Here is a 12,027-nt window from a genome sequence, read left to right as displayed (position 1 = left end):
AAAATTTTCCCCTGAACATATTTAATGTAAATAAGTCCTTGAGATGGTGTTTTTTGTTTTTTTTTTAACAAAAGCTTTGTTACCCAATGGGGACAGGATATCAAACAATTATGTGATTGTTTTTATTGTGATGAGAGTAACAAGGAATCCCACCTCCACAAGGCGATCAAATCCTCCCCTTCCTATCAGTATTCTCCCTCTGCTTTACATAGAAAACGAGGCAACAGGCAGAGGTGATGTAACCTCTGGTGTCCATGACCAGAGGGCATCTTCAAGCCACTCCTGTATTCCCTCACTGTGTCCAGAGCCATCTGCCAAGTTCATGGGTTCACCTTTCTCCGTATATCTTTTTTTCTATTTTTCTATTTCTCTTTCAAAAATAAAAAAAAAAAGGCTTTGGTAATTTAGCCCAAGGATTACTGTGTGTCTAAAATATGCATAAGTTCCAGTAAACAAAGTTGTCAGCTTGAGTGGGCTAAACAGAGAAAGGCACACAGTAAGTTAAAGCAGACTGACTCTTCAGAGGGTCTGGGATGACCTCAGGTAGGGGGCAGATCTGCCAGCAGCTGCTTTTTTTAAAAAATTTTTTTCTTGGGCGGCGCCTGTGGCTCAAGGAGTAGGGCCCCGGTCCCATATGCCGGTGGTGGCGGGTTCAAACCCAGCCCCGGCCAAAAATCACAAAAAAAAAAAAAATTTTTTTTCTTTTTGTGAGACAGAATCTCATTCCGTCACCTTGGGTAGAGCGCCATGGCATCAGCCTAGGTCACAGTAACTTCAAACTTCTGGGCTCAAGGAATTCTTTGGCCTGAGCCCCCGACGTAGCTGAGACTACAGACGCTCACCACCACCCCAAGCTAGTATTTTTCTAGCTCTTACTCAGGCTGGTCTCAAACTCCTGAACTCAAGTGATCCTCCTGTTTTCCCAGAGTGCTAAGATTATAGGGGTGAACCTCTGTGCCTGGCCCCAGTAGCTGTGTTTCTAGTACTGATGTCCTGTTGGGGACCCTGGGAAAGAGGGTGCCCTCCTTGAATAAGTTATGTCAGTGTTCAGGCTGAGAGATAATTGCAGGAGAAAATCCTCCCCTTCCTATCAGTAGGCATGGCCCCTGAGCCATGGTGCTGTGGGCTCAAGTGCTGGCAAGCACAGCCAGACCTACACAAGTCAGTTTTATTATGTTCACCCTTATTAGAGGACTGTTTGCAAATCTGTCCACAAGATTCTGTTATTGACACAAGTAAATCACTTGGAAAACACAAATTTGGAGGTTGCAACTCAGCAAAACAATAAAGTGCTTTGGTTGAGAGTAGCTGTCACTTACTGGTTGTTTCTCATTTCATCTGAAGCACCACAATTGACATTATGAAAGAAGATAAGATTTACCAGGAGTAAAAACTGTAAAAGCTTGTTGCTACTAAAAAGCCTGCATTTCTTGGGCGGCGCCTGTGGCTCAGTCGGTAAGGCGCCGGCCCCATATACCGAGGGTGGCGGGTTCAAACCCGGCCTCAGCCGAACTGCAACCAAAAAATAGCCGGGCGTTGTGGCGGGCGCCTGTAGTCCCAGCTACTCGGGAGGCTGAGGCAAGAGAATCGCTTAAGCCCAGGAGTTGGAGGTTGCTGTGAGCTGTGTGAGGCCACGGCACTCTACCGAGGGCCATAAAGTGAGACTCTGTCTCTACAAAAAAAAAAAAAAAAAAAGCCTGCATTTCTAAAGTACTTTTCTACTGGTTTCCACGGCTTCACCTTACTACATTTTAATGCACAGCGGGGTGAGAATAGTTTATGATGGGGGTGGGGTGGAGTGAAGGGAAAACACAAAGAAGAGGAGAGATCCATAAATATTTCTCAAGGGCACCACTGGTGAAGGTGTATTTGTGTGTGTGGGTGGGGGTGATTACAGCAAAAAGATCAAGCCCCATGCTGAATCCAGGTGTGTGTCCAGGCGAGTTGAGACATGGATTGGCTTCTAGAAGGGTTCACATATCAACCTAAGAGTTTATTCTGAGTCCACATGTTTGATAAATGCTATAACACACTTGCATCTTCCATGGCCTTAATCCACCTGTAAAACAGAAGAGAGAGGACATTAGGTGTCTTGGGTCTGCCAGTGACTCTCGTCACAGAACCTGTAAGTGATTGGACTAGGTTCCTCTTAGCTTGAAATCAAGGATGATGTCATATTCATATTTTTTTCAAGCATGATTTCCATGTTTAGCAAAAGGCCTGGAACACAGTGTGGAAGTTTACTGAATCCATGCCAGTGCAAATGAATCCTAACAGTCTAAAAATCCTTGCACTGAGGAATGGGTAGTTTCACAGTTCTGCTATGGCCCAAAGGGACTTGATGGGATAGGCAGAGCAGGACAGAAGTCAAAGTCCTGATGACGACTTGATTCTTTCTGACAGAGAGGAAATAAGGTATAAGACTAGTTATTTTGGTACCTCTGAGCTGAGTTGGTATCCTCTGCTTTGAAGCTATAAAATAGGGTTTTCTTGTGGTAAAGGTGGAAAGTAGGTCCTACTTCACTGCTGCCCTCTTCCTTTTCTGGGGCAATGGTGAAACCTAGCAGAGGCATACTCTCCATGGCCACTTTGTCCTGCAGAGGACAGAAGGAAAAACTGATGTTAAACCTGGGTGCACAGTCAGAGTTCAACTGATGTTAAACCTTGGTGCATAGTCACTGCATGAGGAGCGTAACTGCAGGCTAATCCCACATACACTGTCCACCCCTGCTTCCTGTCAGGGCCAGCCCTGGGGAATGAAGGAAACTCACTATTTTGTTGACAGCCTGTTGGGGACCAGGCATTTATACTTTCATTATCTTGTTTAATCTTCACAACAGTCTTAGAAGGCACCGACGTTCTAAGAAGACACCAAGGCTCAAAGACGTTCACTCCCCAGGACTATACAGTCAGTAAGGGGCAGATCCAGAATTTGGACTCATGACCCTGTATCTTTCACACTGACTTGATTAGCCAGAGACTCCCGTTTTCCAGAGTTACTTCCGACCACACATTCTGTCCTCATTCCTCCAAACCCTCACATGCAGCACCTCAATACAGAGAACTTGTGTAGTCTGTGCTATAAAGCTGCTGACAATTCGGTAAGATATAACAAGAAAACATAGATGGATCTTAAAAGCAAAGTGCTCAGTAGAAAAAGATTTTTTCTTTTTTTTGCAGATACAGTCTTACTTTGTCACCCTTGTAGAGTGCTTCATAGCTCACGACAACCTCAAACTTTTGGGCTTAAGCAATTCTCTTGCCTCAGCCTCCCAAGTAGTTGGGACTACAGGAGCCTGCCACAATGCCTGGCTATTTTTTAGAGATGGGGTCTTGCTCTTGCTCAGGCTGGTCTCGAACCTATGAGCTCAGGCAATCCATGTCTCGGCTTCCCAAGTGCTTGTATTACAGGCATGAACCACCGCGCCCAGCAAGAGATTTTTATATACATATAAAAATATATATATTTTTGAGACAGGGTCTCATTCTGTTGCCCAGGCTAAAGTACAGTGGTGCGATTGTAGCTCACTCTAACCTTAAATTCTGGGCTCAAGCAATCCTGCCTCAGCCTCACAAGAAGCTGGGACTATAGGCATGTGCTACCACACCTGGCTAATTTGCTTATTTTATGTAAAGACAGGTTCTTTTTTTTTTTTTTTTTGTAGAGACAGAGTCTCACTTTATGGCCCTCGGTAGAGTGCCGTGGCCTCACACAGCTCACAGCAACCTCCAACTCCTGGGCTTAAGCGATTCTCTTGCCTCAGCCTCCCGAGTAGCTGGGACTACAGGCGCCCGCCACAACGCCCGGCTATTTTTTGGTTGCAGTTTGGCCGGGGCCGGGTTTGAACCTGTCACCCTCGGTATATGGGGCCGGCGCCTTACCGACTGAGCCACAGGCGCCGCCCTAAAGACAGGTTCTTGCTATGTTGCCTAGGATGGTCTCAAATTCCTGCCCACAAGCAATCCTCTTGTTTCAGCCTCCCAAAGTGCTGGGATTGCAGGCATGAACCATTCAGCCTGGACTAGATTAAAATAATTTCACATATGGGCGGCGCCTGTGGCTCAAAGGAGTAGGGCACTGGCCCCATATGCTGGAGGTGGCAGGTTCAAACCCAGCCCTGGCCAAAAACTGCAAAAAAAGAAATAATTTCATAGTATTTATGTAAAATACATAAATTTACATAAAATAAAAATACATTGTCATTAACAAAACAGGCTTTATAAAAACACATACAGAGATACAATTAAGCATATCAGAATGGTGATGGTAGGAAGAGGGAGAGTACAGTTTATGTACAAAAGGGACTCAAATCAGGAATGATGTTGAGGTGGGAAGATCAACTGAGCCCAGGGGTTCAAGTCTAGTCCGGGAAACATAGCGACATACCATCTTTTTTTTTTTTTTTTTAAACAAACAAACAAATGAACAAAAAACTCATAAAAACCTAAAACTTTTTTAAAAATTTAAAAGGGAGTCAACTGTCAAAGATTGTTAGATCAGAAAAAGCCTCTGACAAAAATCTAACATCCATTCATGATAAAAAATGTTAGCAAACCAGGAGAAGGGAATTTCCTTACTCTAACAAAAGGCATCTCTAAAATATCTATAGCTGGGGCGGCACCTGTGGCTCAAAGGAGTAGGGCGCCAGCCCCATATGCCGGAGGTGGTGGGTTTAAACCCAGCCCTGGCTAAAAACTGCAAAAACAAAACAAAACAAAAACTACAGCTAGCATTATACTTATTAGTGAAAAACTGAATGCTTTTTCCATAAAATTGAGAGTAAGACAGCAGGGTGTTCACTCTCACCAATTCAACATTGTTCTGGAGGTCTTAGCCATTGTGTTAAAGTAAGAAAGAGAATTAAAAGACAAAGATCAGAAAGGAAAAGTAAACTGTCTTTGCTTGCAAAGAACATATTTGATTACAAAACAACTACCAGCCTAAAACAGCAAGGTCACAGGACAATCAATTTTTATATGTATATAGTAGCAGTAAACAACCAGAAAATAACCTCCATTCAAAATAGCATCAAAAAAAAAGAAAAGAAAAAGAAAATACCTGAGAATAATGTTAACAGGAATGTAAGACCACCACACAAAAACATACAAAAAATTAAAAGAGAAATTAAGAGACTAAATAAATGAAGATTTATGCCGTGTTCGTGGATTGAAAGATTCAATATTTTAAGATGCCAGTTCTCCCCAAATTGAAATAAAGATTCAATACTCCCTTTCACAGAAACTGATAAATTTATATGAGAACACAAAAGATTTTGAATACCCAAAACAATCTAAAATGAACAAAGTTGGAGGATTTACACAGCCTGACTTCAAGATTTACTATAAAGTTATACTAATTAAGGCAATTTGGTATTGGCATTAGGGTTGGTAAATGTATCAATGATACAGGATAGAAAGTCCAAAACTTGACCTATCCTTACTCAGTATTTGATATTTAACAAAGACACCAAAACAATCCACTAGGGAAGTCTTTTCAACAGATGGCTCAAGAACAACTGGATATCCACATGGAAAAAAACATGAACCTCAACCCTTACCTTGCACCATACACAAAGATTAATTTGAGATACAATTAAATGTAAAAGCTAAAACATTAACATTTTCAGAAAATTCTGTAACTTTGATTATAGCTTTGTTGCCTGCAGTGGACAGAAGTTTCTTAGGATACAGAAAGCAACAACCATAAAAGAAAACCTTGATAAATTAGACTCCATCCAAGTCATAGGCTTGTGTTCATCAAAAGATTCATTTAGCTGTTCATTATGAAAATGAACAGGCAAGCCACAGACTGGGAGAAAATATTTATAAAACACTTAACTGATGAAGACTGGTATTTAGGATATATAAAGAACTCCTATAACTCAGTAACAAAAAGACACAACCTACTTTATAAATGGGCAAGAGATCTGAACAAGACATATCTCAAAGAGAAGTACATGAAAAAAATCATGTGTTTAATATCGTTAGTTAGGGAAATATAAATGAAAACTACATTGTGATACTACTGTGCTCCACTAGAATGGCTAAAATTTAAAAAACTGGCAATAGGTTGACAAAGGTGTACAGCAACCAGAACTCTCAAATTCACGTACACTTCTTTGGGGAGTGTAAAATGGTACACCACTTTGGAAAAAAGTCTGAAAATTTCTTATGAACTAAATATACACCTTCCTTATAATGCAGCATTCTAATCCGAAGTATTTGCCCAAGTCAAATAAAAACTTACATCCACATAAAAACCTGTTTGCAAATGTTTAAATGGCTTTACTCCTAATCACCAAAAGTTTAGATTAGAAACAATCCAAATGTCCTTCAGCTGGTGAATGGATAGACAAAACTGGTATAGTCATAAAATGGAAGACCATAGAAAAGAATGAACTGTTGCTCTTGGCAAAAACATGAGTGAGTCTCTTAAAAACATAATTAGTGGGGCGGTGCCTGTGGCTCAGCGGGTAGGGCGCCAGCCCCACATACCAAGGGCAGCGGATTCGAACCCAGCCCCAGCCAAACTGCAACAAAAAATAGCCGGGCGTTGTGGAAGGCACCTGTAGTCCCAGCTACTTGGGAGGCTGAGGCAAGAGAATTGCCTAAGCCCCAGAGTTGGAGGTTGCTGTGAGTTGTGATGCTGTGGCACTCTACCCAGGGCCACAGGGTGAGACTCTGTCTCAAAAAAAAAAAAACATAATTAGAAGTCACACATGATTCCATATACATCATGGGGATGAAGAGGCAAAACTAAAGTGGTAAAAAAATCAGAACATTCTTAAAAAAAAAAAAAAATCAGAACATTGTGTGTTGCCTCTGGGGATGGGGTAAGGCAATTTATAAGTGTATGAGTTCAACAAAATGCAAATAAGAAAGAGTTTTGCACTTCATCATATGTAAATTGTACCTCAAAAGAAGAAAAGATACACAAATATTGAACCCTTTGGGAAAGTATGTTTTGAAAAGCATCAAAAAGTAAAATGGATAAAGGGATGAACAAACAGGTATTTGATAAAGGAGGTCCATTAAAATCTTAATTGTATAATTTAGTTAATGGCAATGCTTGCAGTTTACTGTTAAAGTCTTACAACAATTCTTTTAAGTTTGAAAAATTTTATAGTCACTATAATAAATAATAAAATGTTGGAAAAAAATTAAAAAGATTCCTATATGTGCCCGATAGTCACTTTCTCCCATGACTGCTACTAAAAAGCAAAGTTGCATCAGCTTGGAGCCACCTCAGGGGTCCCTGGTGGTGTCAACAGAGGCAGCTGGTATCTGCTTCATGGAAACCCTTTCTGTGGTGAGAATGAAAGCTTTGTCCCATCAGTGGAACAGGTTTTTTTTTTGTAGAGACAGAGTTTCGCTGTACCGCCCTCGGTAGAGTGCCGTGGCGTCACACGGCTCACAGCAACCTCTAACTCTTGGGCTTACGTGATTCTCTTGCCTCAGCCTCCCGAGCAGCTGGGACTACAGGCACCCGCCACAACGTCCAGCTATTTTTTTGTTGCGGTTTGGCCGGGGTTGGGTTTGAACCCGCCACCCTCGGCATATGGGGCCAGCGCCCTACTCACTGAGCCACAGGCACCGCCCAGTGGAACAGGTTTATTGAGAAACTGTATAACTTTCTCTCTCTAGAAGAAACTGCTTTGTAGCCATACCTAAATCTATCTTTAGGAATCCTTTATTAAAAGGACTTGTTCTGTAAAATTTGGAGTCAGTCACAAGGATCCAGAAGGTCACACATGGCCCAAAGGGTCTCCCACCCCATTTGTGTTCTGTGCAATAAGTTCTGCACGCTGCTCCCGGAGGAAGGGGATGTGCTCAGGCCAATGTGAGGACCTCCCCGTCTTAGAGCCTCACAACATGCCTCAGGCTAGTAGAGACTCTGAGAGTCCTGCTGACTACCACTCAGGGCTCCTTTAAAGCTTAGTTTTCACAGACTTAAGAGTCCTGTAGAAGGCTTGCTTAGGATGAAGCTGCTCTGGGCAGAAGGGTACTATATTGCATTTCTGGAAAAATAAAAATTCCCCACAGTGTAGTAAAGAATTCTTTTGTGGAGGGCACAGTTCACACAGTGCCCAAGTCACTCAAACCCACAAAGGGTCCACGTGTGACTGCTTCCCTGATGGCCTTTGTGATTCCTGAGGACAGAGCATACCACAACCTTCACAGCTGCAGGTCTTAGAGGGAAGTTTTATGCCCAAAGATGAAAGTGCTTTCTACACATCTGCAGTCAGGGGAGGAAGATCAGTCCTATAGGACATGTACATCCCAGTAGTGTGAAGTACCCACCCTCTGCAGCTGGTCAGAATGCACTAAAGTCCCATTTTCACAGTGGTTTTAGCCTGTGGAAGCCACCAGATGGGGGGCCTGGAGCTGGAAGTCTTTCTCTTTATCTACCAGGGTCAGCTTGGGTCAGGGCCAGACAATCCCCTGCTTCACAACCACGGCCCCCACATCTGTCTACTTCGGAAGCAGCCTTGATTTCTGAGGCTCACTCACCTAAATAAAGTAAGATGTTCTATAAAAATATACATTTCAGGGCCGAGCACAGTGGCTCATGCCTGTATTCCTAACACACTGGGAGGCTGAGGCAGGAGGATCATTTGAGCTCAGGAGTTCTTTTTTTTTTTTTGGCCAGGGCTGGGTTTGAACCCACCACCTCTGGCATATGGGACCAGCGCCCTACTCCTTGAGCCACAGGCGCCACCTGAGCTCAGGAGTTCAAGACCAGCCTGAGCAAGAAGGAGACTTTGTCTCTGCTAAAAACAGAAAAATTAGCTGGGCGTGGTAGGCACCTGCAGTACCAACTACTCAGGAGGCTGAGGCAGGAGGATTACCTGAACCCAGGAGTTTGAAGTTGCTGTGAGCCAGGCTGACTCTGTGGCACTCTAACCTGGGGCAACAGTGAGACTCTGTCTCAAAAAAACAAACATATACAGTATGCGTATACACATGTGTATATACATACATACAGTGTGGCCATGAAGTTCATGTGCAGTTTAAAATAGTTTAACATGGTAAACTGCACACCAACTTTATGTCCACTCTGTATAAATTTCATTTTTGTTAGAAGAGTTATCAGAGTTTTACCAATAAAAGAAATGGACAAAAAGGGAGGAGCTTTTTCCATATGTTGACCCAAGCAACCAGAGTAGACAGTGGAACGGAGTCTTCTTTTGTGGTGTGCCTGGCTTGTCCTAGATCCTAGGCCTGTGACACTTAAACACTTCGTTGCACAGGTCGGCATACCAGACCGTCTCATCTCTTCCTTAGATTTGCATAGCCACAGCCACACTCATCACATGGCCTTGCTCAATAGAGACTTGGCTGCCATAAGAACTGGTCCCAACACCCATGACTCACATAGCCCTACAGGTAACAGAATGCGCACAACCCAGGTGGGCATCCTGAGGGCCTTCCAGGAGAGGGCAGGGGTTTTTTTTTTTTTGTGGCTTTTTTGGCCGGGGCTGGGTTTGAACCCACCACCTCCAGCATGTGGGACTGGCACCCTACTCCTTGAGCCACAGGCGCCACCCAGAGGGCAGGGTGTTTTGAACGCAACTACCTCGCTGGCCATGTAGGTGTAGAGGACTTTGCCTTTGATGACGAACCAGAGCTTCTTCCAGTACCGCCTGCCCTTCTTACACCGGCTGAGATAGCCGCTGATGACAGAGCCCTCTCCGGAGGCGGCCACCTGGCAGGAGGGAAGCACCAGGTCAGGGATCAGGTGGTTGGTTCAAACAGAGCCCAAGTGACACTGCAAACCAACCACCTGGCAGCCTACTTATACTGCTTGGAAATCGGATACTTGGATGAAGTCTCGGGATTCACTTAGTACCAAAGTCCACAAAATAGTACTTCACGGTTTGAGAAACAGGATTCAGTGAATGAACCCAGGAGACACACGGGTCATTACCACAGGGGGTAGCAGCAGAAGTAAGACTCCCAGACAGGCTTGGAGTAAAACCAACCTGGGGTCTAAGTCTCAATTTCCTTATTAGGAAAAGAGGACCTAAATGATATTAAGGCAGCTACCTGGCAGGTGCAGCGCGTGACCCACAGGAGGTGCTTTGTTAATATGACGTGACCTTGAATGGCCAGGTCTAGAAATAAGTTCATCTGGCTTTCCCATTTTACAGATGGGGAAAATGAGGCCCAGAGGAATGGAAGATCTGTGAAAGTCATAACCCTGCTTAGCTGAAGAGAGGGTAAAAACTTAAGCCTCTCAGAAATATTCTCAAGTTCTGTGCACTTCTGTTTCAGGAACAGCTGTCCTGATATTAAAACCTGCCCCTAACACGGGTCCCAAGACCCCTGACACTGGATATGGGTTTCTCTTGCCACCATCAACCCTGCTTGGACCATCTCCACATAGAAAGGCTCAGAGGCAGAAATTCTGCAGACAGTCACAGCAGCAGCTCTTATCACTGAGTAGGGTGAGGAGGGGTCCCTGGGGAACAGGCTGGGGGAAAGGAAACTTGACAGGGATGCTGGGGAAGGTGGGAAACTCACTTTTCATCACATGTGTTCTTCTTCTCTGTTATTTCTAAGATTCTTATTTGCAAAAGGATAAGTTAATGAGTAGGGACTGTACTCATTTAAAACACCATTCCCTCGTCCCTTCCGCAATCCTTGCTACCTGCTCCTTGAGAATATTCATGGAACAATTTGGAAACAGCTGATCATACTTCTTTGGACAGCTTGTAGTATATTCACAGGCATATACTATTCTGAGGTCGTGATGAGAAAAAATATAAATACAATCTATTCCTATTTGCAGGATGGAACTGAGTTTAACCAATGTTGAGGTTTCCTGCAGAATCCCATGGCCTCCGGGGGGTCACCACCTAAGCCCGTATGGAATCCAGAACCGCAAGACAATGGGACCCCTTAGAGGCCTGATGGGGGGAACTACCCCAGGACTCTGGCTCCTTTAGGTGGCAGAGCCCCAGTGACCTGTGCAGCACCCTTGGGTACTAGGTATAGGCTGGGGGCAGGATGAGGGAAGAGGTAGAGGGAAGGATGGGAAAGATGTCTCAGAGCACCATCTGCAACCATCTGAGGCCTGCCCTCTGCCACCAGGCAGGTGTTTCCTCAGCCACGCCCAGGAGAGAGGCTTGTTCCTAAGGGCTGGCAAGGAGCGTTTTGGTGGGGAGCCTGACCTCACAGCCAGGAGTGCTCTGTCTGGAAGAGACTGGTCAGGCTGGGCTGGGGATGTGTCGAACCCTTCCTGCTGAGAACTATGAACCTTCTGAATCTCCTGGCTCCCAATCAGGCAGCCCGGTCTGCCTTACCTCAGACAAGGCTGAAGGGACTTTCTTCTGCTTCTTGAAGGTTGAGGGGTTGATGCTGTGGAAGACGGAGGAGAAGGCACTGCCCGAGAAGCGGGGTGCAGATAGGGGAAAGCTCATACTCACAGGCCGCTCTGTAACCAAGAGATGTGGGGAGGGAGGTGAGAACTGCCGTGGTCAGGAATCTAACTGCTCTGAGACGCTGATGCCTATAAAATCCCTCCTGGATGTGAGCCAGCCTTGCCATGGGGGTTAAGTGGGACCACAAAGAGGGGTACACGCGTTCCTGTTTATACAGGACTATGAGGGTGGGGCTGTCCCCTCGGATGACTCAGTGTGGCCCCCTGGTGGAGAGGGGAGCGCTTTGGTTTCAGGCACCAGATACACCTGCTCTCCGTCATGCCTGACCCTTCAGCTCCGTATGGCAAAGCCTGTCCCTTCAGCTCTGAGTCTGCAGCCTCCTGAGGCTCCTGTGTCAGAGGGTCCTCAGTCCTTCCCCAACCCCCGACACCTCTGCTGTCAGTCTTGGTCTAAAACACAGGCCTCCAGGACACCTGAGGGCCTCTACAGTCCAGAATTCATAAGTACCCCTGCCTACTCTGTCCTGTTCAGACTCTTCAACTGCCCAGAACCCTTGTGGGAGCACCAATCACTCTTCCACAGAACCAGCCTTTTGGGAAATGATGCCTGGTGTGAGTGGGAACTTCTGTTTCCTCAGGGGAGG

The 12,027-nt window shown here is 44.9% G+C and overlaps 1 protein-coding gene across 1 annotated transcript in view; it reads right to left on the bottom strand.

Moving 5' to 3' along the window:
• Window positions 1–688: 688 nt before the first annotated feature.
• FGD5 (FYVE, RhoGEF and PH domain containing 5) overlaps window positions 689–12,027 on the bottom strand; it is a 140,506-nt gene continuing 129,167 nt past the window's right edge. The window contains exons 18-21 of the mRNA XM_053598601.1: window positions 11,307–11,437; window positions 9,578–9,706; window positions 2,440–2,594; window positions 689–2,059 (exon numbers count right to left, since the gene is read on the bottom strand). Coding sequence (XP_053454576.1) covers window positions 2,023–2,059; window positions 2,440–2,594; window positions 9,578–9,706; window positions 11,307–11,437 — 452 coding nt within the window. The 3' untranslated portion in view covers window positions 689–2,022. The remainder of the gene's footprint in view (window positions 2,060–2,439; window positions 2,595–9,577; window positions 9,707–11,306; window positions 11,438–12,027) is intronic.

Source organism: Nycticebus coucang, chromosome 8 (assembly GCF_027406575.1).
Source record: "Nycticebus coucang isolate mNycCou1 chromosome 8, mNycCou1.pri, whole genome shotgun sequence".
Classification (NCBI taxonomy): domain Eukaryota; kingdom Metazoa; phylum Chordata; class Mammalia; order Primates; family Lorisidae; genus Nycticebus; species Nycticebus coucang.
The sequence above is the reverse complement of the archived record's forward strand: the minus strand, read 5'-3'. Positions and strand labels throughout refer to the sequence as shown.